The 25679-nt window shown below is 30.0% G+C and overlaps 2 protein-coding genes and 1 pseudogene across 2 annotated transcripts; 2 read left to right on the top strand and 1 right to left on the bottom strand.

Annotated features, from left to right (window-relative positions):
- The first annotated feature begins 958 nt into the window (after positions 1-958).
- Positions 959-2239, top strand: LOC149062025 (uncharacterized). The gene is made up of 2 exons (XM_089215181.1): positions 959-977; positions 1785-2239. The coding sequence occupies exons 1-2, from the start codon at positions 959-961 to the stop codon at positions 2237-2239; spliced, it is 474 nt and encodes a 157-aa protein (XP_089071307.1).
- Positions 2240-10129: 7890 nt separating this feature from the next.
- On the bottom strand, positions 10130-11260 carry LOC107171402 (E3 SUMO-protein ligase ZBED1-like). Its single transcript, XM_015521643.2, has one exon. It carries the CDS (start codon positions 11258-11260, stop codon positions 10130-10132), a length of 1131 nt encoding a protein of 376 aa, XP_015377129.2.
- Positions 11261-22168: 10908 nt separating this feature from the next.
- Positions 22169-24136, top strand: LOC149062024 (uncharacterized; annotated as a pseudogene).
- The last annotated feature ends 1543 nt before the right edge of the window (positions 24137-25679 follow it).

Genomic DNA, 25679 nt, shown 5'->3' with positions numbered 1-25679 from the left:
ATGCTAACTAACCTTATATTACTCCAACCATCAATTTGAATTCCATAAACTTTACTGTTTTTAATCTTATTGTTGACTTCACAATTAATTCTTTCATACTCATTATTTAAAAGTCTTTTGGATAAGACATAACGTGAAGGAGGTGTGTAACTTGGCCTTAGAGCCTTAAAAAAATTAATCCAATGAGTGTTTTCTACAATTGAAAATGGTACAGTAGAAGAAAATATAGCTCTTGCCATTTACTCATCCAGACGCAACTAAAATAATTTCAAATTTCTAACATTATTTCATACATTAAATTTATAAATTAGATATTGTCATATTTATATAAGAAATACATTGTATTCCCACAAATTAATTTAATTATTTGATTTTAAATATAATATAATTCCTATCATAAAAATAACAAATTTGAAGTACTTTTATCTATATAATATTATGTTTTAAGTCACAAATAGTATTATTGTAATAGTATTAATAATAGTAGTGTGTAATGAGAACTTATCAAATTATATTTCCATTTAAAATGTATAATATGATTTTTTACAGATATAAATACAAATAATTAACTATTTTACCTTTTCTTCATTGCTCATAGTATCAACAAAGTTCAATACACTTTGTTGGCAAGACACTTTTGAGTTTTTGGTTTCAACTTCAGGTGGTGTCGAATTGGTCAAATTACTGCAGCTATTTTCATCATTAGGTTTTTCAACATAAGTACCTAATAAATATAAAAAAGATAATATTTTAAGAATAGTTCAAAAGGTTTTTATAAATTATTTATTATTAGGTATGTGAAACTGATGAGCTACTTACGTGAATACGAGTACTTTGATGAAAAGTTGTCCAATATATGTTTTGGTACTTTTGTACATTCTTTTTTAATATGTAGAGCCATTCTCGTAACATTTTCCTTGTAACTTTTTTCACAATATTTACACAAATACTTGTCACCATGTTTAATATAGCATTTGGTTTTTATCATTTTTGGTTTCATTTTTTAAGTAGGTACTTATTAGTTATTTTGAAATAATTTTCATAAAATATAATATAACTTACATTTACGTCGTTAATCTTTAAGTTCATACGTTTAACATTTATGATAATCGTAATCAGGAACATAAAATAGTAATTAATAATATTATAATAATCATAATTAGTAATAAATGATAACAAATAACACCGATAACCGTCAGCTAATTTTAAAACTTGGAAATAAACAACGATAAAATGTATCATGCTTATTTGCGCAATCGCGCATGTTATTAATACACAGGGTACCTAGTACAAACTACTACACTGTCAATGTTTACTTTTTAAATAAATCTAAATATAGTCATAAACTCATATAGATAATAAACTAAAATACAGAAATACCAACTAAATAAACGTATTCCACTTGTAAAAACATTTAAAATAAGGGGTCACTCAATTTTTTTCAATGGTAAAAAAAAATTACCGGGTAAAAAAAAGCTCGTTTACGTAAATTTACTTTTACCCGTAAATTTTACCGTGTAAATTTACCGAATTCACATCACTACGCATGTGTCTCGCACGACATTTAGTTTACGTATGCTGTTTCTACAATAAACACGTCATAATCATTCATACCTATATACTGTAGTTATACTGATTAACATTTAATTGCTGCACTTATATTAATGCAACGATCCAACAAATTGGCGACGAAGAAAATTTTTAAACTCACCTCGTATTAAATTAAAATATTTATAAAATGGGCGAGGATAACAAAAATATAACTCAATTCCATAATATAATAGGTTCACCGGGAATATTTGAATCTGGAAACGACATAACAATATTTGAATCAAGACTTACAAATTTTTTTGTTGCAAATGGAATAAGTAACGAAGTCCAGAAGAGAGCTATACTACTATCTTCAATTAGTGAGGAAGTTCACAAAATATTATTCAGTTTATGCGTTCCAGCCAAACCAGACGTTCAGACATATGACACACTATTAGGTTTGTTAAACAATTATTACAAGCCAGTGAAATCATACTTCGCATCAAGACACACATTTTACAATGCAAAGCAGAGACCAGACGAAACTGTAGCTGAATGGGGAGCAAAAGTAAAGAATCTGGCATCAAAATGTAATTTTTCAACGGATTTACAAATTGTAATCCGTGACATTTTTGTTGTGGGTATGAACGCGGGACCAATTCAAGATCGATTACTAGAGGAAGATGCTTCAAAAATAAGCATCACGTAATCGCACCTTATGGAAATTTCTGCTGCAAAAGAATCTACAATCAACAATAAAGCCGGATGGATAAAGGAAGAAGCCGACTTCAAATATCAAAAACAAAGTCAGCAAGCAAAATCAGCCAAGCAGTCAATCACGGAAAAATCAAAATGTGGAACATGCGGTCGATCAAACCACACACAAAAAGAATGCCGATACAAAGGCTACAGTTGTAATATTTGCAATATCAAAGGTCATTTTGCACTTATGTGTAAAAGTAAGAATAATAAACCAAAATATGATAACCGCTCACACAATAAATTCTTATCCGAAAATGTAGGTAATAGCCCGAATGAAAATATTCATGATGACGCAATCGCGTACAATTTATCTAACACTTTTTTCAATATGATTGAAAATAACTTTCAAAATAAAGTAAAACCGTACATTATCAATTTATTAATTGAAAACAAATATATAAAATTCGAAATATATACGGGGGCTGTACATAGTGTAATGTCAAAACAATTATATGATAAAAGTTTTAATAATTTAACTTTATTACCAAACGATATTTCACTACGCGATTACGTCGGAAATGACATAAGCCCAATAGGAAAAATAATAGTAAATGCTAAATATTTGAAAAAGTCTTTTAAAATGTGTATTTACGTAATAAAAAACGGAGTACCGCCATTAATTGGTAGAAATGATTTAAAAATAATAAACTATTCTCCCATTTATAACACTGTAAATGTAGACGAAAATATAGAGAGCATATAAAAAAATTTAGAGCATTTGTTCAAAAATGAAATTGGCACATTTAATAAATACCAAATATCGCTAAACATTAAAAAGGGGGCAATACCCAAGTTTTTCAAGCACTAAAATCTAAGGTAGAGTCGGAAATTGATCGTTTAATAGATAATAATATTTTAACTCCCGTGAACTACAGCGAATGGGCCACTCCAATTGTTCCAATTTTTAAGCCCGACGGTACAGTTAGAATTTGTGGAGATTTCAAAATTACATTCAACCCCGTATTGGAAGGAACTGAGTATCCTTTACCAAAAATAGAACATCTTTATGCGAATATAAGTGGCTCAAAATATTTTTCTAAAATAGATCTCAATGATGCATATCAACAAATGGTAATTAAAGAGAGTGATCGCAAATACACTACAATAAATTCTCACAAAAGCCTGTTTAGTTATACTCGAAATCCGTTCGGAATAAAAAGCTCAGCTGGGGAATTCCAAAAAGCCATGGAAATATCAACCACAGGCTTAGAAGGGATTGGTATATTTCAAGATGACATAATAGTTGCGGGAAAAACGGTAGACGAACACTATAATAGATTAATAAAATTACTTAACGTTTTATCCGAAGTTGGTTTAAGGGTTAAACAAAACAAATGTAGTTTTCTCAAAAATTCAATTGAATATTTAGGCCATAAAATTGATGAGCATGGCTTGCACACTTTAACTAAGCACATAAATGCAATACAATCTGCCCTGGTTCCAGAAAATAAAACTATGTTAAAATCATTTTTAGGTTTAGTAACATATTACATTAAATTTGAGCAACGGACATTCTTAAACCATTATACTCATTACTGAGACAAGAAAAAAATGGCTATGGTCACTAGAATGTGATCAAGCATATAAAAACATAAAAAAATTCTTATCTCAAGTCCCGTGTTAGCCACATTATGACCAAAAACTTCCCATAAAACTGACGGTTGATTCTTCGTCATATGCACTAGTTGCAATCATATCGCACACTTATCCTGACCACTCAGAAAGACCAATTGCATATGCATCACGAGTATTATCAGACAGTGAATGCAAATTTCCACAAATCGAAAAAGGTCTAGCCATAATTTTTGGCATACAAAAATTTTACGATTATTTATACGGTAGAAAATTTACATTAGTTACTGATCACAAACCGTTTATCCACATATTTGGAGAAAAAAAAGGAATACCAATTTATGCGGAAAATCGCTTACAACGTTGGGCATACGTTCTTTCTTCATTTGGTTTTGAAATTAAGTATATTAAATCATATGGAAATACTGCTGATGTTTTATCACGCATTAAAATAAACCAATGTAGCAATAATATTAAAGAATATGATGACACCCACATTAATTTTATTCACGAACAGTCACCATTTCCGTTAGATTGCACAAAATTAAAATTGAAACGAAAAGAGATCCAATTACCTCTAGAGTATTACACGCTACAAAAACAGGTTCATGGAGTAATGACTTTTCAATAAATTCCGAATTAAACTCATATAATACACTCAAAATCGAAATTACAGCTGAACAAGATTGTTTATTTTGGGGCTATAGAATAATCATACCAACCAAATTTCGTAAGTCAATTCTAACTGAACTGCATTCTTGTCATATTGGCATGTCGAGTATGAAAAGCATTGCGCTATCGTATTTCTGGTGGCCTCGTATAGATAAAGAAATTGAGGATATGGCCCGAAACTGTAATGATTGCATAAATGCAAGACCTAACCCTCCTAAGTCAGTACTAACTCCGTGGAAATGGCCACAAAGACAATAGACGAGAATGCATTGCGATTTCTTAGGTCCGTACAAAAACAAAACATTCTCAATTATTGTCGATGCAACCACAACATGGTTAGAAGTTTTTCAAGTAAATTCGATGACAGCACAAACGGTCATAACAAAACTGTCTGAGTTAATTGCACGTTTTGGCATTCCCAGAACAATAACAATTTACAATGCAAAATGTTTTAATGGCAATGAATGCCAGTCATATTGCAAAACACTAGGTATCAGGCATTTGACAGGGGCACCTTTCCACCCAGCCTCAAGTGGATTTGCCGAATCTGGAGTAAAAATAGTTAGGCAATTTTTTAATAAATGTTCAACATCATTACACCATTTGAATAAATTTTTATTGATGTATAGAAATACTGTACACTCAACCGCAAATGAAACGCCAGCAAAACTTATATTTGGCCGCTCAACACGTACTTTTTTTGATTTATAAATCCCAAATACGAATGAAGTAGTTATTAATAACCAAATTTTTATTAATAAAAAATTCCGGAAAAAGAGATATTAATGTAAAAGAGAGGGTGATTTGGTATTGGTTAAGGATTATCGAAATAAAAATGAAAATTGGCAAAAAGGAAAAATAACAGAAAACATTAGTCAAAACTAGAGGTAACGATTTTAGACGTGTTTTTAAAATAGATGTGTACACGAAGTTCGTGTATTTTAAATACACGTGTAATTGATTCGTGTATTTTAAATACACGTGTAATTGGTTCGTGTAATTAATATTCCATGAATAAAAATTATATTTATTAAAAAATATTACGCTTCATAATTTATTAGTATTTATAACTATTTATTCAGTACTAACAACAATAATAACATTTGAAACAATATTAATACCATTGATTATAGAATAGACAGATAGACCATGCTATAGGGATTTTCGGCGACTACAATTTTAATTATGATAGCTGCCGGTAGGTAGCGTTGTATGAATTAATTTTATATTATTACTACTGACGGCGAATAACATATTCCTAGACCGGTTTGAGGTAGTGACAGAAAAAGCGATAAGCCTATTAATGACTTTATCATGGATAAACCTATATTTATTATTTTCTGAGCATTGCGCTATGATTGCCACTATCGCTAAATAGTATATTCACAAAATTGTTAATTTTTATGCCGAATTCTACTACAGAAAGCAATAATTAATTAATTTCATTACGAAAGATCAATTTTGTTTGGATGTTTGGAATGTTACGATTCAGTAAAATCTGCTTTGGGCGGAAATATTTAATTGAACATTACATACTATACTAGATTTACCAAGTTTTAAAAATAAAGCAAATCTTTAACCATATTGTAATTTTTAATTTTATTGTATTTTCATACTTTATAAAATACATTGTTTTGTATTTTTGTGTTCAAATTTTAAAATGAATAAAAACTCAATAACAACATAAATAATATACATAATTAAATTATTAATATAATTTATAAATAAAATAATAGTTGTGTTTTGTTATTATAAGTACATACTGAATGTGTTAAGTTTAGAAACCAACTATAAGTCTATATAATATGATGAAAAACGATTCTGAGTGAAGATATACCAAGATTGCTAAACTGGATTAGAAATAAAATACTAGGTTTAAAGAATAAAAAAATTGTCTTTATTATTAAAAAAACACAAAATAAGGGTAAAATACATTTATACATTTATATTGAAGCATAATTATTAGAATAAAAGTAAATTGTGATGTTTGTTGGTTCTGAAAAGAACCGTTTAATAAAATTGAAACAAATAGTCTTAAAAAAGACTATTTAAAAATTTAATGCTAAGTCCTGAAAACAACTGTTTAATATAATAAAAATCAATGCTTAATCCTGAAAAGAACTGTTTAATGTAGTTGATGTGAATTGTCCTAAAAAAGACAGTTTAATGTAATTGATACAAATAGTCCTGAAAAGAACTATTTAAAAATCAAAGCAAAGTCCTGAAAAGAACTATTTAATGTAGTTGATGTGAATTGTCCTAAAAAGGACAGTTAAGACTGCTTCTATATTGTTTTATGCAAATAGGTACAAGGTCAGAACAAGAAAAAATGTATTTAATTTATTTAAATATGGTTTAATATTTTTAATTTAGAAAGTTTTGCTAATTTTGAGGTAGGTAGTTGAAAATAATTTTGTTTTATTAAATATTTTACAAATTAAAAGTTGTTCAATTATGTACATTTTATGATCTATGTAGTTTGTCAATGATTCATCAAGCCATTTTTTAATTGTATTATTATTTTTTAAGCGCTCAGTTAGTTGAAATTTTCTTTTCTTTTTATGCAAATAGTTTTTATAATTGCTTTCAAAAATATTTAAAATTTTATTTACTACATTATTTAAGCTATTTGATGGTGCTTTAAGTCCACTTTCATTATCAATTGAAGTATAATTTTTATTAAGAAGATGCAACTGCTTTTTATCATTTAAGTTTTTATCAACAAATAGTTCAAGTTGACATTGGTTACAATTAAATTTTTTCATACATTTATAGCCCAAATATCCTGCGAAATATGTTACAGAACAGTCTTCTAAAGTGACATCAATATTACTATCAGTATTATTTGAGTCCTCGTCAGATGAAAAAAAAACAGAGAGATAAATTAGAATTACATTCTGTGTCGGAATCAGATGATAATTTTGAACTGTTAAAATTTATTTTATTTAGTGAACTAACTGGGTCAATTATAATTGGATTATCATCTTCTTGGGTTTCCTCACAATTTGTCGCTTTTGATGTATATAAAGAAAAAATACAATTACTTCTTATGGAAGTTCTGATTGTTCTAGCTGTTGGGTTTTTGTTATAACCACCATTTTGTCGAAAAATACTAAAGAGGTTTTCTAAAACATCCTGATTTAAACGATTAGTCATTAAAAATACAATATCATTAGATTTCTCTGCTTCAAAAAATTGCAATACACCTTTAATGGTCTGTGTAAGCCCTTTAAAACAGGGAGGTTGAGATAATTTTCCTTTTTTTAATTTTTGTAAATTTGTGAAGTATTGTGAAGCTTCTATTAAAAAAATTTTTACAGTACCTAGATCAGTTAATGCACAGAGGTATGGATTATGACTATATAAAGATTTACTATTTAAACAATCAAATAAATTATTAATAAACTCAATAAAATCTGCAGTATTCGATGAAGTGTTACTTTGAAGTTGTCCTGTTTGTATACAAGTTCGGATTGCTGCGGCCATGGAATTGCTTAATAATTGTACTGCTAATTTAACACGCATTTTTTGAAAAGAATTAGGGTAAATATGTGCATCTGTTATTTTGATGAGAGACTTACTTTTATGATTTTGTTTGTCCAACTCATATGTTTTTTTTATATCATCAAATGAGATTATTTTATTATCTTTTATATAACAGACATTAATTAAATTATTTCTAATACTTTTAAGTAAATGAGGAACATCAAACAAAGAAAAAATTTTATCGTTGTTGATAAAAAAAAATGGATTATCTTCTGAAATATTTAATGATTTTAAAGTGCTTTGGTTGTTTGTGCCTTGATCGCAAACTATAATTTTGGGACACAACCCAACCTCAAATAACTTTTGTAAAACATCAATTATTAAATTTTTTTAAATTGTTTTGTTAACTCCAGAATGAACAAGAAAATATGCAATTGGAAATTTCCATGTAGAGTAAATACCTCGAGCCATAAATACTAAAACACAGTTAGCACTTTTATTGGTCCTCCCATAATGACCTAAATCTTCAAAACCTTCAATTAAATCAAATTCTTTGGAATATTCTATAAATTCTTTTATATACATTTCATCAAAACAAACAGTGCAAGCTTTTTCTTTATATTCAGATGACTCAAATTTTTTTTGTATATGACTGAAAAATAATTTACTAAAACCTGGTAAGAATTTTGATTGACCAATCCAACGACGAATAGTTGATGGCCCAGGTAAATTAACTTTTTGTGAACGTATATGCTGTTGGTGATTTATAATATAAGTTTAAAGCTAAATTTTTTTCATTTAATGTCCACGGACGACTCCTATCTTTTAATTGCATCGTTACCATTGCCTTAGAATTAATTGATGGAAAGTTATGCATATTTATTGAATTCTTAGCATTATTATGTGTTCTAAAAGTTTTAACTCTTTTTTTTAATTTTGAAATTTGAGTTATTTTATTATGAATTAATTTGTTTTTTAGTTTTAATTTTTGTTTTAAATTGATTTTTCTAGGTGTATCTATTTCTATCAAATCAGATTTCCTTTTTAAATTTGGGCTAGGCATGTCAATTATATTTGTTATTTTAATTTTTTGTATGTGTGTAGAAAAAGTTGAAGGGGGGCTCGGAAAAACTAACTCTACCATATCTGGTTTTGAGTGTGTATATGTTTTAGTTGGGGTTGACATTATATTATACTCCTGCTGAGATTCATCATTCTGGTTAATGCCTGATGATGTAGATGGCTGTGTTTTAGATTGATAATTATAGGGAATAGCAGTATCTATCAAACGATTTTGAGTAAAATTTTGTACAAAGCTTTCGGGTGGGAAATATTCTTGACAAATGTACCTATTGTGGAGTTTATCTGGATCAACAGAAAACAAACTTGTGTTTCCTGTGTAGATATAAAAAAATATGTGTAAAAAAAATTATAAATATTCGCAATGGTACAGAAAAATTAAAATTTAAAATTAATTACTCACCTGAATGTATTATCCATACTTCTTTTCTATCATCTTTTGGAAAACGATACATTTTTAAATTTGGAAACATTTTCTTTGATTTTCCACAATTTAAATATTGGCATTTATTTCCAGACATGTTTAAGAATTTTTAATTGTAAATGCAACTTAAAACTCAAAAAACAAGAAAATTCGGAAGGCGGTTGTTCCACAATGAACAAGATAGTAATAAATGTTAATATAATAAAATTATTATTTCCAATCATTTCAGTATATCTTCAGTTTCTTATTATTACTCTATTTTTAGATCGGCACTTCGCGATAAGCCACCTCTTCCCTTCCCCGCATATCCATGGCAAACATCTATGATGGGGGTACCACCTCCTTGCATCCCAACTACACTAGCGCTCCATAGTGGTTGCATCCTACGCATGGTCACCAAATATTAACATTGCAAGGGCTATCTGTCTATTCTATAATCAATGTTAATACTAATAATAATAATTTAACAAAAAATGAATACAGGAAAACAACAAAAAGTTCCTATTTAGTACCTAAAAAAATATTTAATTATAATCCAGTTAATATTAAATAATAATAAATAAATAATTTTAATATATCATACTTTAATTGATAGTTTTAATTTTAAATCATCAGCTGTTTATTCTGATGCAAAAATACAAGTAAATTTACATTTTCTGGTGATAAGGAAGCTCTTTTTCGGGTGACTATATTACCAGCAGTTGAAAAACAACGTTCAGCACTCACTGATGTTGCAGTAATTGCCATATACTTTTTAGCAAGTTTACCTATTGTCGGATATTTTGAATATCGTGTTTTCCACCACTCTAAGGGATCTAATGTAAATCTCAAATGCGGTTCTGCTAAATAGTTTTGAAATTCTTTTGTTAGATCAATTTCTTCATTGTTGATCCCAAATATATATTCAAGATCACTTCTATGTTTATTTTGTTGTTCTTGAGAAGCTGTAGTTATTTCATTGAGCTCGAAATAATTATTTTGGTTGATTATTTGTTTTATTTTAGAGCGGATTGCCTCATGATTAGATAATACTTCGTGGTCTAAGTCTTTAAATCTAGGATCCAAGAATGAAGCAATTTGTTCTAATAATACAGATTCAGTTGAATCCCATTCAAGCGAAAAGCGGCGTTTAATTTCTGAAGCTAATGTTTGTTTCAATGTTTGTACAATGGTATCTTCATTTTCATGACATTGCATTAAATGTTTTTCAATAATTTGTTTTAATAATGGTCTAATCATTGATATTGACGAATTATTTTCCGTACAAAAAATGTTTGTAGTAACATATATCGGTTTAAGAAATTGTATAAGCGACTCGATAAATAACCATTCATGTTCTTTAATTTCGAGTTTTTGAGCCATAAATTGAGGTGTTATAGTTCGATCTGCTAAAACATTGAATATTGCACATCTATTCAAAACGAGACGTTCCATCATAAGGTATATAGAATTCCACCTTGTCTTACAACTCTGAAGTAAAGTTGTTTTTGTTAAGCCAAGTAATTCTTGTTTTTCTTCAAGTGATGTTTTAGCTAATGTTGAATGTTTAAAGTGCCCTACAATTTTATTGCATTGTTTTATTATATTAACTATATTTTCATTTTTTAAGACACAATTAACGGCAAGTTGTAGACTATGTGCTGCACATTTAACACTATAAATTTCGGGACTTATTAAAGGAATGGCGTTAGTTATATTTTTCGCATTATCAGTTACTATTTCAAAATTTAACATTACATTTTTAATAATCTTTGTTAAGTGTCTCTTTGTAGATTTCACGACAGACTCCCATAGTCCACCAAAATGTGGAGCAGATGGAGGATGAAGTGCCAATGGATTTCATGCTCGGTGAAATCATAAATAGAATCCTATAACTATGCAAAATGTGACTTTAGTATACGGTTGGTGCCAACAAAATTGGTACCATTTTAACTGTACAAATGACTACATTGCCCACGACGGGACATAAATCTTGATAGTGCAGCCATGAATGCTTCAGCCGTGAGGTCTGAAACTAATTCTAAATGAATTGCATAAGTGGACATGCATACGAGCACTACAGAGTCTACTTGATTTGGTCACTGTGAAATTTTCTCTTTGAGCAAGATCCAACCATTCTTTTTTCCTACAGTCGTCATCAGGAAATCTTGAACACATAATTTTAGGTCAAATAAGGGATAGGTATAATAAATAATTTTACACATTATACCGGAATAACTTAATGTTTTTGGCAAGACCATCCCGATTATTTCAACTATAGGCACAACACTTGTAAGGCATAATTAAAATAAATTAATTCACAAAATTGTCAAAATTGTAGAAAACTAGAAAGTGAAAGACAAAACAAAATATGATTTTGGCGCCAAAATAAATTTATTTATTAACAATATTAAATACGTGTGATAAGACCCATTGGCCTCTTTTTAAATGGCGGATGGTAACTTCAAGTCTTATCACAGTTCTTAATCTAATTTATTCTATATATCTGTGTATTAAGTACTAAACATTTTATTTTTATTTTATTATTGTTCCATTTTGTCCAGCTAAAATTGAATTTCTGACCACTGTACCCCGCTCTAATGTACCAACTATATAGATGAATTTTCCATTTCAAAGAGAGGCCGATGTAAAAAATCAAAGTATTATTTCTTTTCCAAAACGTGATGACAGACAAACAAAAAAAGAAAATAAATAACATTATTGTAAAATCAATCATTATTCAGAATCTAAAATAAAATAAATGTAATGCATAATTATATTTTTAGTGTTTTTATATTGCTAAGCAATTTAAAATGCAGTTAAATTTATATTGAGAGCATATTTATTTTATCATTGTTGACATACAAAATAGTATAATTTTATTAAATCAATAACCATAATATGAAAAAAGTAATTCATTATTTTTAAGACAACATTGGTGTTAACTCATTAATAACGATACATGCATATAACAGGTTACTGAACAATTCCCGAAACAGAAAACAAATATTCGAAAAAATTCTATGATAATGCCAAAAGTCCAATTAAAAACGAACACAAACTTATTAAAAAATGAAAATATTCCAAATAAATGTGTTTCAGATATGGATGAAGGTTAACGTTGGTATTCTGTGGTCATAGATTAAATATTAACTTATAAATATTACATTACAGCTATATTGCGATGGGATAAACTGAAGTCAAAAATTAAGGTGCCCGGTGACGGCCAGGAAGTCATCAACGCCGAGGTAATTATCATTAAGTATAACATTATAATTAACTACGTGTATTAATATGTCTTAGAATATATGCGATGCACCGATGTGTTTAGAAAAGCTACAAAAATCAATTGAAGACAATGGAAAATCAAAAATATTACCGATTAAAAATACACAGAATTTAAAAACGAAGGTTTACAGTTTCAAAAATGAAACAATTAAGCAAGGTTTCAATAATCATGTAAAATAAACAGTACATTTTGTAGTTTATATAATATTATTAGTGACATACATGTTATGCATTACAGAGTAAAATTAATAATCACAACAACGCTATGAAGTCAGATTTAAATAATAAAGGCGTTAAAAATGTTAATTTATCGAATACTAACGTCTTTGAGCCATTTAGAACCGAAATGGAAAATATGTACAATTATGTGGAACAGTTAAATGAAAAATTAAAAACAGTTACGGCAAAGTTAACAAATGAGAAAAGTAATATTGTGTTAATCAATTCGGTTACAGCGGCTTTGGCTTTGGATAACTTAACCCATCAGAATCTCCAATTAGAACAGAAGATACTAGAAGGATTTTCCTACAAAGAAAAGCTAGATTCAACATCTATGGAATTAGCAAATGTTATCATTGAAAAAACTGATCTTCAAAGACGGTACCTACGTAAAAAATATACAATAATATGATGATGGATAAAAATTAGTTTTTTATAATAAATTCTTGTTATTAGTTTGAAAGATTCGGAGGCTGCGTTAGTTAGTGCAAGTGAAAAGATTCACGCCCTATCAGAAAAATCTGATGATAGCAAATATGCAGAACAAATTAAAGAAATAGAAGATGAGTAAATATAGTAAAATTAACTGTCATGAATAGATTAGCTTTATATATATTTTTTTTTAGGCGATTAGAATGGAATGTATATCAAATACAACTGGAAAATCAAATCGCGGAAGATCATAAAGCTTTAAGTCGCAAAGAACAGTACATCAAACACCAAGATTACATAATCGAAAATTTGACGCAAGATAAACTGAATCTTGAAATACAGTTGAACAAGCCTTTGTTAGAATTACAATCGCATCAATCCGAAGAAATAGAAAATTATCAAAACGAAATCAAACGACTTTCTACAATCATAACAGACACGAAGAAGACGTTAGTAGCTAACAAAGAATCGCATATGACAGAAATGTCGGAAATGAGGTACTTACACATTTACATAACACTGTAAATCGCTATATTAATATCTCAATAGATATGAGTATGTGTACATCATATATTCATATTTGTATTGTTTGTATTAATTAATTTCATAATAAGACAATATACGCAAAATAATGTATAAGTGTGTGGTTTACAGAGATCGCATTAGAGAACTGGAGAAGTTAGTAGATACAAAAACCGATTTAATTCACCAGCAAAACATGACAATAAACTTGATGAGAGAAATAACTCCGGCAACTAACGATAATTCAATAATGAAACACAGATGGCAATAAGAAACTAATGATGACTATTAAGAACCATAATAACTCAAATCACCTAAATTTTTATTGTTGGTTACCAAATATATTGATGAAATGCGAACAGGGATTATTTTGTCTACATAATAGTAATAGGTATTGTATTAGAAAAATACAACACCAATATTTTCCATGACACAAAATATCACGCGTAATTATAATTTCAAAATCGTAATCTTCATTATAAAAGATATATTAATATTAAACAGTACAATAATTATTGTTAATATTTATAAAATTATTTAAATAAATATTGAAAAATTGATCGTGTCAAAAATTAGAAAGAAAAATTAATAATGCATTAACGTATAGTTATTAATTGACATTACATAATGACATGATATTTTTACTGTAATACCAAATAATAAAAACAAAACTATACATTTTTGAATTGAAATCAAGGTGCCCGTCCTTTTAAAAAATTCAGTGATTGCATATTTAACGAAAACAACAACTTTTCACCTGCAAGACGACATCATAATAGGCAAAACTGGAGGAGATTAGAGTATTCAGTACACCGTCACTTCATCGTGATCTTATTTGTTGTGCTTCACTCCATCGCTGACTGTTCATCGTTCTAAACGCCTTCGCAAACATTTCATCGTGTAACAGTGTATCGAATACATTTCATCGTACATGACACATCATTGCAATGCTCATTAATCATTATCGTATAAAGACATATTTTTCATTTGTATGGTGAAATAAATAATTTAGATGTTATTATAAAACGTGTAATTTACTAGCTTCATTAGTTTTATTATGAAAATATTTCAAATATTATAATTTAAAAATAAAAATAATATACAATTCTAAAAAATATTATAAAAATCACCGAAAATCAATTTTAAAATAAATAAAAGTTTTTTTAGCTAATGATTTATTTTTTTAATGTTTTTTGACATCGATTTTGAAAGCCAATCTCTTTAAATAGATCCAAATTGGCTTGTTTCCGTATTCATCTACAATTCTTATAATTCTTTCTGCAGTATCACGATAAGTTTTTTGTCCAATTTGTGGAAGTCGGCCAGTAATCAACTGGATTTGTGTCATTTCCATTAAACTTTGGGATTCCTTTATTTTGTCCAAAAATTTCCAAATGTAATAAATAAAGACACTGGGACTGTTGTAGTCTCAACAACCCGAACGGTATCAAACTTCTATCTTTTATTGACAACACTTCTTACACAATATCTGCACCAAATGACCCTACCTACTTTCCTACGGTCATTAATAGTCTTCCAGATATATTAGATGTTTTATTAATAAAATCATTTCCGTTTATATGCACTCAAGAAACTCTCAGAGCATGACTCTGACCGTATACCGATAAAAATCACAATTAACTCGTCTCACTATCTATCAGTCCAACTAGTCCTTAATTGAAGGTAAACCTAACTGGAACATATTCTCTAGCCATGTAAATTCAAATTTAGTAAAACCAAAAGCTATTCCAACGATCCAAGTGGCTGACCAAATGGCCGAACACCTTACTACAGTTATTGTGGAAGCCGCACGAGCGTGCTCTAAGCCCACGCAACATAACACAGTAAACATTGGTGTTTTATTACAACACATTCTTTCTTAATTCAAAGTAAACACTATGCTAGACGCATTAGGCAAACCCAAAGAAGTGAGGAAAATAAAAGGTCATTAAAGAAACTCACTAAAGATGTGCAAACGGCTCTATAAAATTACCGTGTGTCGTCACACACGACAACTGCTTGTCAAATATGCATCCGGGTGATCCAAATCTATGGAAATCGACCAAAAGATTATTGAATAAAAAAAATAGACGTTATTCTCCCTCTCCGTGTAGCAAATAAACTAGTGTCATCTGATATAGACAAATGCTACGTTTTTTTCGGAATTGTTACACAACACATTTTATACTAATCAAATTACTGATACATATATGAACGACGGGTCCAAAATTTATTGAATTTACCTTATTACTTTGTCCAAGAATGTATGAACTAATATGTTACTCCAAATGAAACCAAACTTATCGTCAAAAAAATGCTGATTAAAAAAGCTTCAGGTCTCGATCACATTACTAACCTTATGTTAAAAAAACTTCCCGCCAAAGGACTCGTCTTTATGACCTCATTATTCAATGTTTTACTACGCACTGGACTTTCCACTCAGTTGGAAGAAAGCAACAGTAATTTTAGTAAAAAAACCAGGAAAGGATAAAATAAACCCTAACAACTATAGACCGATAAGCCTGTTAACCTCCTTATCAAAAATATTTGAAAAAGTCATACACACTAAGCTAGGAAACTATCTGCATAGCGCAGATCTTATTCCGAAATTCCAATTCGGGTTAAGATCCAACCACTCGACACTACAAAAAAATTTTCGCATAACGGAGCTGTTTTTATCGACGTCTCTAAAGCGTTCGACAAAGTGTGGCACGAAGGCCTATTATACAAATTAAAATTATTCAGTACGCCAATATACTTATTTAATATTATTAAATCCTTTTTATCCAACAGACAGTTCTTAGTCAAAAAAAATGACTCTAACCCTAACCTTCAGCCTATCTCTGCAGGTGTATCCTAAGGCTCAAATCTGGGTCCTATCTTATTCAATATCTTCATATCTGATATACCCGAGTCAAAAAAAATTGTGTTTAAATTTAAAAAAAAGGTAGGTAAGTGGATATCGGTCTACTGTACAATAGGTTTCAAGTGGGTCACTGTTTAATGAATAGTATTAAATTTGAACTCTATGATATGATATCATTGAATACGAAAAGCGATTCTGAGCTGAGACGGTTTGTCAAGTGAATATTTTATATTATACTTATTATTCATGTATATATAGTAATTCGTTTATGAATTAAAATAAAATAAGAAAATCACCACATGAGACATCGACTGAATATCCAATTTTTTTTAAAAATTTGTCTACATACTTAGCATACTATCATAGCATACTTATGAAGAATCTAGTATTACATTTTAAAATTTAAGATTCAAAAAGAAAAATTTATATGAATTTCTAATTCAAATTAATTTGCTAATTTCGTGTTTTTTAGTATTTTTTCAAGATTTGAACTTTAAATGTTTATTAAAAAAACTGAGACTAAGCATTTTTAATCATTTTTAAATTTCATTGTAACAATATAGTATGAGCTTTGTCATTAATTTTCAAGCTTTTTTACCTAACAAATAAAGTTTTATTGACATTCATAGACAAAAAAAAACCTAAAAAAGTTGAAAACTAAGTATATCCGTACACAGCTCAAAACAAATTAAAATATTTTCATAAATTTTTCATGTACAGAAAAGCAAATATAAACATTTAGTAAAAAAGTAAAAATGTCATGTATTTACGGGCATTTGTTTTAGAGTTACATCAAAAATCAAAATAGATTTTGCGCAAAAATTCCCGTTTTCCCTTAACATTTAGTTTGTTTTTCCTGGAGCTTTTAATAACTTTTGGAAATTTTTAATTTTTACCCCCCAAAGTACCAACTAGATTCACTTTCCTATCAGGAAATATAATATTGAAGAAAATCTAAACATTTTTACAGTCCTAAAACGTGATGACAGACAAAAAAACAAATCAAATTAAAAATTAAAAAAAAAACACACATCATTGTAAAATCGATACATTCATCGCTCCGCTCAGAATCTAAAAATGCATTGTTAGAAGATGCCTTATGATTAAATGACTAAGTATAAGTATGAAGTACTCTGATATTGAATATTAGAGAGGAAAGGTCTGGTCATTTTTTTTTCATTTTTATAATTTAAAGTGCCTTTAATTCATTAATGAATGAGGAGAGTTGAGCAGCGACATTTTGGTTTTGGGAAGAGTTGTGATCTTGAGCATGCATCTCATGCATATGCATTCTGTAATTTATATATTATGAGTGTACAAAGTAGGTAACTATATACTACCAAAGTATTGTTCACATATCGCTGTGGAACGGAGGGTCTGCAATCCACAGGTGGATCGCCTAACTGATTAGCTGTAGCACATCCGACAAAATCGAATTGCCTACCTAGGAGGCTTAATTGAATGTTAATGGATTATCACTTGAGGGGACTAACTTGCTACACAATGAAACATGGATTTCTGATGGACTCCGATTGGAGTTAAAGTTCTCGTTACGAAAAGTGGCGGCCGTCCGTGAGTTGTGGCATACTGTTTTCTTTGCAATATAGTGTGTTCACTGTTGATGTGTGCACGTCGGTTTGCGTTTGTAGTAATACGATGTAAAATATATATTCGTTTTTTAAAAACCTAGTGTTTCATATATTTATTTTTTTTTTTACATTAAAATATAATTTAAAGATAACAATCTACATAGCCAAAGTAAAAAAATAATTTATAGTATATATTTATTTTATTTTTAATTATCGGAATCGAAAGAAATTGACGCTAATTTTTTTCGAAAAACGCATGATATCACTGCCAAGGCTTGCGGAATATCGAAACGTTCCATTCATCGTATTTTCTCAGAAGCAAAGAAAAATTATGAATTACCTGAGACGGGCCTTTCTTTTTCGTCTCCACGTAAGTCATACAAGCGGGCAAAATATGTCTCAGAGTTTGATGATTCCGACAGTGATGTGGTTAGGACAGTTCATGAATTTTACTACAGGGGTGAGTATCCTACATCAGAATTAATACTCAATGCCAATTTATACTCAAGAGCAAAAATAATTACCCAGAAAGTCTAAGTTCAATTCAAAGACTCTTTAGAAAGTTAAAATTTGCTTATAAAAAATGTAGCGATGGTCATAAATTTTTGATGGAACGTAACGATATTGTTGCGCTTAAATGTAAATTTTTAAGACAAATTTGTACAATGCGCCAAAATAAAGATACTCGACCAATTGTATAATCTGCAAACTTTGAGAAATTATAATATAAAGATGTGTAGTAACATATTAAATATAGGTATAAATAAGAATAACATAAAAAATATAATTAAAATAGTAACGATTCTTGTATAGAATAATAAATATCAGAACAAACAATGAGATATTATAATATAAAGATGTGTAGTAACATAGTTATAAAACTTATTAAACGAGGTATAAATAAAAATAACATTAAAAAACATAATTTTGTCTGCTATTGTTGGCAGCATCATATCACGGTGAATTTCGTTGTTTCTTTCGAACCGGTAAGCTGCAGTGATGGTCTGAAGGGCTGCAATGTTTTGACAGCGATGTATTACATCGATGTTAGACTTACTGGTACAACCCCACAATTGAATGCCATATATCCAAATCGGTTTTATAATTGCTACATACAGCAGACATTTGTTTTCGATGGTTAACTCGGAGTAAGGTCCGACCAACCAATAAAGTTTTCGCATTTTTTCTTTAATCTGATTTTTTTTTTTGACGGACGTGGTGTTTCTAGTTTATTCGAGAGTCAAGGTGCATTCCAAGATATTTTGATGAATCTTTTTGCGGGATTGGTGATTGATTCAGTACTATTTGGATGTTTTCTGTTTTACGTAATGTATGGTTAATGTGCACCAATTTATCATCATTGGATTATCTTAATTTTCCAACGTTTTGTCCAGGCAAAGATATTGACAATTGACCTCTGTAAGTCATCAGTTGCATTACGTGTTGACAAAATATCCGTATCATTAGCAAACATAGCTAATGTTATGTTATCATCGTTTGGTATATCAGCCGTATAGAGTAAGTAGAGAATAGGTCCTAAAACACTATCTTGCGGTACTCAAGCTGATATATCTTTCCATTTGGTTGTCGCTTCTTCCTGTATGACTCGAAATTGACGGTCGGTCAAGTATGATTCAAAAAGTGCACACCAGGTATGTGGCAGCTGATCACGCAGTTTGATAAAGAATCCTTTGTGCCAGACTTTATCAAAAGCCTGGGCGACGTCCACAGCAGTACTTTTTTTCTTCAAGAGCTTTACTAATCACATTAGTAACTGAATGAACTTGATCGATTGTTGAATATTTGTTGCGAAACCCAAACTGATGTTCTGGTATAAGATTTTTTTCCTCCATAATCGGTTTTAGGCGTTTGAGCAGAAGTTTCTCTAAAAGTTTAGATAAACTTGGAAAGAGTGATATCGGTCGGTATGATGTGACATTTTCAGGTGGTTTTCCTGGTTTGAGCAACATGATAACTTGTGTCCGTTGCCATTGTTCTGGAATGTATTCCAAGCGCAAAATAGCGTTGTATATGTGTGTAAGATGAATGATAACCTTCTTTGGAAGTTCTTTCAGTATTTTTGGACTAATTTCATCATAACCTGCTGATTTTTTTGGGTTTAAGTTGTTATCTATTTCTTTAGCAATTTCTAACGGCGAGAAATATTTGATTTTTTCACGTGCTGCATTAAGAGATTGGCATTGCAAGGTGTCGAGCTCAGAGTCAATAGTATTTGGCATAAATACGTGTTCAAGATGCCGAGCGTATATTTCGGCTTTTTCTTGTTCGCTGCGTGCCCAGGTGCCGTCTTCCTTACGGAGGGTTGGTATCTGTTCACGGGGCCTCTTCATGACTCTTGTGGCTTTCCATAACGAATAATCGGTATTATCCGTCGCAGTGAGACCACTCAAGTATGATTTGAACGTTTCTTTTTTCATTTCTTTGATTTTGTCATGAAGAATTTTGCTAACTCAGTTCCATTCCGTTTTATCAGTTGGGTTCCGTGTACTATAGGTACCATGTTCGTCTCGCTCGACGTTTATGTTGGATTAGTTATCTTATTTCTAGTGGGTAAGTTAACTCATAATTACCATTGATAGCTACCGGAGTTGCTATTCCCGCCGCACTAACAATGTCGTCGGTTATTTTTTTTACTGCAATTTTAATATCTGATATTGTTCTTAATCGAGTTGAAAGTATTATGTTTTCTTCAAGGGTATTTCTGAATGGGAGTTACTCGTTTCCGCCATAGTCCTTTTTCCGCCAAAAACGAAAAAGGTACGATTCCCGTTTCCGCCAAAAAAAGTTTGGAAATCAATGGTCTTAATTTTGAAGCAATATGCATGTTGTGGTATATATAAAATAAAAATAGTAATGTAAAATGTAAGTAATAGCAATGACATTTGTAAATAATTGCGAAATTACGAATAGGTGCAACAATATATACAGCGATAATCTTCGATAATTGTTGACAATCATCGATAATGGAAGGAAGTATACACTGTATCACCTTCTTCTGTAGTCCATCTTCCAAAGCCGAAAGTTTGGTGACCCATAATTTGACGTTGGAAACAATCCCTTTCCAGATCTCACGGTTTTCTGCCGATCGAATGGCCTCCCCCAGTGGATAGCCAGTGATGGCTTTGATCTGGTCTATTCAACGCCTTGGTGTTCTTCCGCGGCTTATTTTTCCTTCCTTTTATTTTTCCTTCGATCACTAGCTTCTCCAGGCTCGATTTATCTCTTCTTATAATGTGGCCAAAGAATCTTAATATCCTCTGCTTACACACCACTGCCAGTCTGAATCGCGGAAAAAAAAGTCCCACACTAGGAAAAAAAAGTCCCGAGGTAAAACGTCCCAACTTTAATATAGATTTGATTTTAACTGATACCTTTTATTTCATTATTTGTGTACCTAATGATTGGCAGTCGAACACTCGAACACATACTGATAATCGTATCGATATAATTGAATATTTATATAATAATAAATATAATAGTAATCGAACAATTTTATCATAGTTATATACATATTGGCTATAATGTATTATTATTTTTACATTTACACATACATACATATTATGTATCATTACCTATATATTTTGATCTTATATTTGGTAAACTGAAAAATTCCCTAATGCCAAACAGGTATAAGAAACTGTTGCCAGTCTGTTGGATTACATCGAAAGAGTACCTACACGTTTATACGTTTGTTTTCATCTAGTTTGATTTTTTTGGCATTTAACAATGGAATTAATTAATTCGAACAAAAAATACCCTCAGGTTGCGTACTTGGGATTTTTGTTTAATTTACACAAAGAATGTTCAAAGAATGTTCTACTTTTATTCGTTGGAGGTGTTCGAAAAATAGCTCTATGAAGTGTCCGTGTTTTTTAAAAACTAGTTTAAACATAAATAATCCAATTTTTATCTCAGTAAATAATGATCATGTGCATCAAGGAAATGAACATTTTATTTCTGCGACAAAAATAAAAAATTTAATTGTGGAAAAAGCTAAATTAACAAGTGTTTCGCCAGCTCAAATTTTCGCGGAAGTAGTATCTAACATTCCCCAAAGTGTACTCGCTGAATTGCCAAGAGAGGAATATCTAAAAAGAACAATTCGAAACCACAGGGCATTCAATGACCCACCTAAACCTACTAGTGCAAAAGAACTAATTATTGAAGGTAAATAAAAAAATAATATAATAATAAAATAATAAAATAACCTAGGTACCATTGACGCAAATAGCTCAAGCCCTAAGGAGTTTTTTTTTTAAAATTATAATATGTTAGTATAGTGTATATATTAGTACAAGTACATATTTTTAAAGATACCTGTATTTCTTCTCTCTTCAGTTCTGACTTAATAAGTATCTAGTTAAGTATATTATACATAGAACACGTCGTACATAACATAAGTACTAATTAATATTATAGTATTACAAATTTATAAAAAAAACCGATTTATTTCATTAACAATAATAATAATAATGTGTAATTAAATTATAACTATACAATTATTTAGAACTACTATCTATAGACCTATAGTATAGTATAGTCTATTATTAATATTGTTTATAAGGCATATCCCCCTATTTGTGCCACTACTAGGTGCTCTTCAGGTGATAATTTTATCAAAAACTATAGGTATATTTTATTCACTATAGGAGAGTATCGGGAATATGGAAATGAAAGATTTTTGCTGTATGACAATAGCCCAAATTCCAATAATAGAATTTTAATGTTTGCCACTGATAATTATTTTTCGTTATTGTCCAAATCTGATACCTGGTTTGTCGACGGAAATTTTGGCCTCGCGTCTGAATTTTTCAAGCAATTGTACGTCATTCGTGTACAAATAAATTCTGTAATTGTCACAGCAGTATATTGCATTCTGCAGAAAAAAAATCAATCTAAATATGAAGAGATATTTAGAGTTATATTAAAAGAATGTGAGACTCGTGATTTATACTCAGATTCGTTATATTTACATTTAGATTTTGAAATAGCTGTCATAAATGCTGCAAAAAAATATTTTTGGATCCCATATTACAAATAATGGATGTTTTTATCACTTGTGTCAATCAACACATAGGAAAATTCAAAAACTTGGTTTATCAGAAATTTATAAAAAAGATGGTAATTTTCGAAAATTTTGCGGTATGCTTGATGGATTAGCTTTCCTACCACAGGATAAAGTACTGGACGGAATGGCATGTTTAAAAGAAATAATGCCACCTGATGCTGAAGACCTATTAACTTATTTCGATTCATATTATGTAAATGGTTCCTATAGGCGTGTAGGTTCAGCTTCTACCTTACATTTTAGAAAAATTCCACCTATATTTTCACCTTCAACGTGGAATGTACATAATACGACATTAGTAGGTGGACATCGAACCAATAATATGGCTGAAGGATGGAATAACCGTTTTGCAAAACTCTGTGGACATAAGCATCCGACGATATGGAAATTAACTCGAAAAATAAAAATGGAAATTTCTGCAGATGATGCGAAATTAGCTCTAGATGCTATAGGAGATTCAAGAACTATTAGAAAACTTGGAAAAACTCGGACAATAGAAACACGTCTAAAAAACTTATGTATACAAATACAAGCGGACAAAATCAGTGTGTTAGATTTTTTAACAGCCGTAAGTCACAATATCAGAAAGAGGTGCGATTAGTATATTGTGTACTTATTGTATTATTATAATAATTTTATATTTATGTATTTTATATTTTATATTTATTTATATATTATTGACTATTGTATATGTTATTTCATTATAACATTATAATTATTGTAACATTTTATCATTATACCGATTAGGTATTATATTGATATGATTATCAGTATGTTTTCGACGGCCAATCATTTAGGTGCACAAATAAAAGGTATCATTTAAAATCAAGTCTATATTATTAAAGGTGGAACGTTTTACGTCGGGACTTTTTTTTCCGTTTACCGCTAGTCTAGTTTCTATATTTAGCATGGCCAAAATTGAGAATTTGGTTCTTCTTTCCATCCAAGAAATTCTCAACATCCATCTGTAGGCCCACATCTCAAAGGCGTTTATGCACTTTACGTCTTCTGCTTTGGGAGTCCATGTTTCAGATCCATAGAACATCACTGAGAATATGAGTGTCTTGAGCAGTCGTAACTTGCTATTCCTGGAGATATGATTATCCTTCCAAATAGGTGTTAATCTGCTAACTGCTTCTCTCCCATGTGTAACGCGATGTTTGTCCACATTGTGAAGTGGGTTTCTGAAATTAAAGCTATGTCAATTTTTTCATCATTCATAAGATGTTCAAGTTCTTTTTTTCGTTGTATAAGCCCGTTAGTGTTCCATGTTATGATTCGAAGCGTTCTACTCATTTCTTTTTCTTTTGCGCTTTGGTTTTCAAGCCTGTCCAATCTTTCATTTAATTTCGTTAATGCTGCCATAACGTCAGATAGCAATATTAGATTTTTTTTTTTTTTGTGTATGGGTTTGAATCAACAAACCCTTTTGATTTTCGTTTAAAGAACAGAAATAATATAAGACACAAACTTGATAAGAAGTGGATAAACTGGAGAACCTTCACAGTTTGTTAAATTGTTAACAGCGTTCCAAAAAGTATAGATTTAGTATACATTAATTCTTTACTAATATCAAAAATTTTTAATTGCCTAAACTCTCTATCTAAATCATTTAAATTTAAATCAAACTTTCTCTCAAAATAGGAAGCAACAACAGCAATGGATTTAATATTATGTATATTTTTTAGCTAACCAAAAAAATGTCGATTTTTCGCCATTCGAAAATTCAGCTGAACTTAGACTGAATGTTAAAGCGTTAATACTATTTGAAAAAAAATATGATTCGGATGTATTTGCATTGGAAATGGGCCACGAAGTTATTTGACTTTCATCGTATCATTGCCAATACGATCCAATTGAGTTGATATGGGCCCAGGTGAAAAATCAAGTGGTGACAAACAATAAAACTTTTAAAATGGTCGATATAGAAAAGCTGACTCACTCATTGGATTCGGTTACTAAACATGATTGGGAGAAATACGTGAGACATGCAGAAGCATTGCAAGATCAAGACAACGATAAAGAAATCATGAGAGACACTATGTTGGAGACAATCATTTTGCCTTTGTTATCTGATGACAGCGATTGTGAGTCCAGCATAGGTCCTAACGTAACCTAACCTGTTTTTTTTTTTTTTTTTTAGTTTTGAATCATGAACCGGGAGGGAAA

This window comes from Diuraphis noxia, unplaced genomic scaffold (genome assembly GCF_037042655.1).
Source record: "Diuraphis noxia isolate RWA-SAM2 unplaced genomic scaffold, SU_Dnox_SAM2 contig0001, whole genome shotgun sequence".
Lineage (NCBI taxonomy): Eukaryota > Metazoa > Arthropoda > Insecta > Hemiptera > Aphididae > Diuraphis > Diuraphis noxia.
This window is presented reverse-complemented; position numbering and strand designations above follow the sequence as displayed.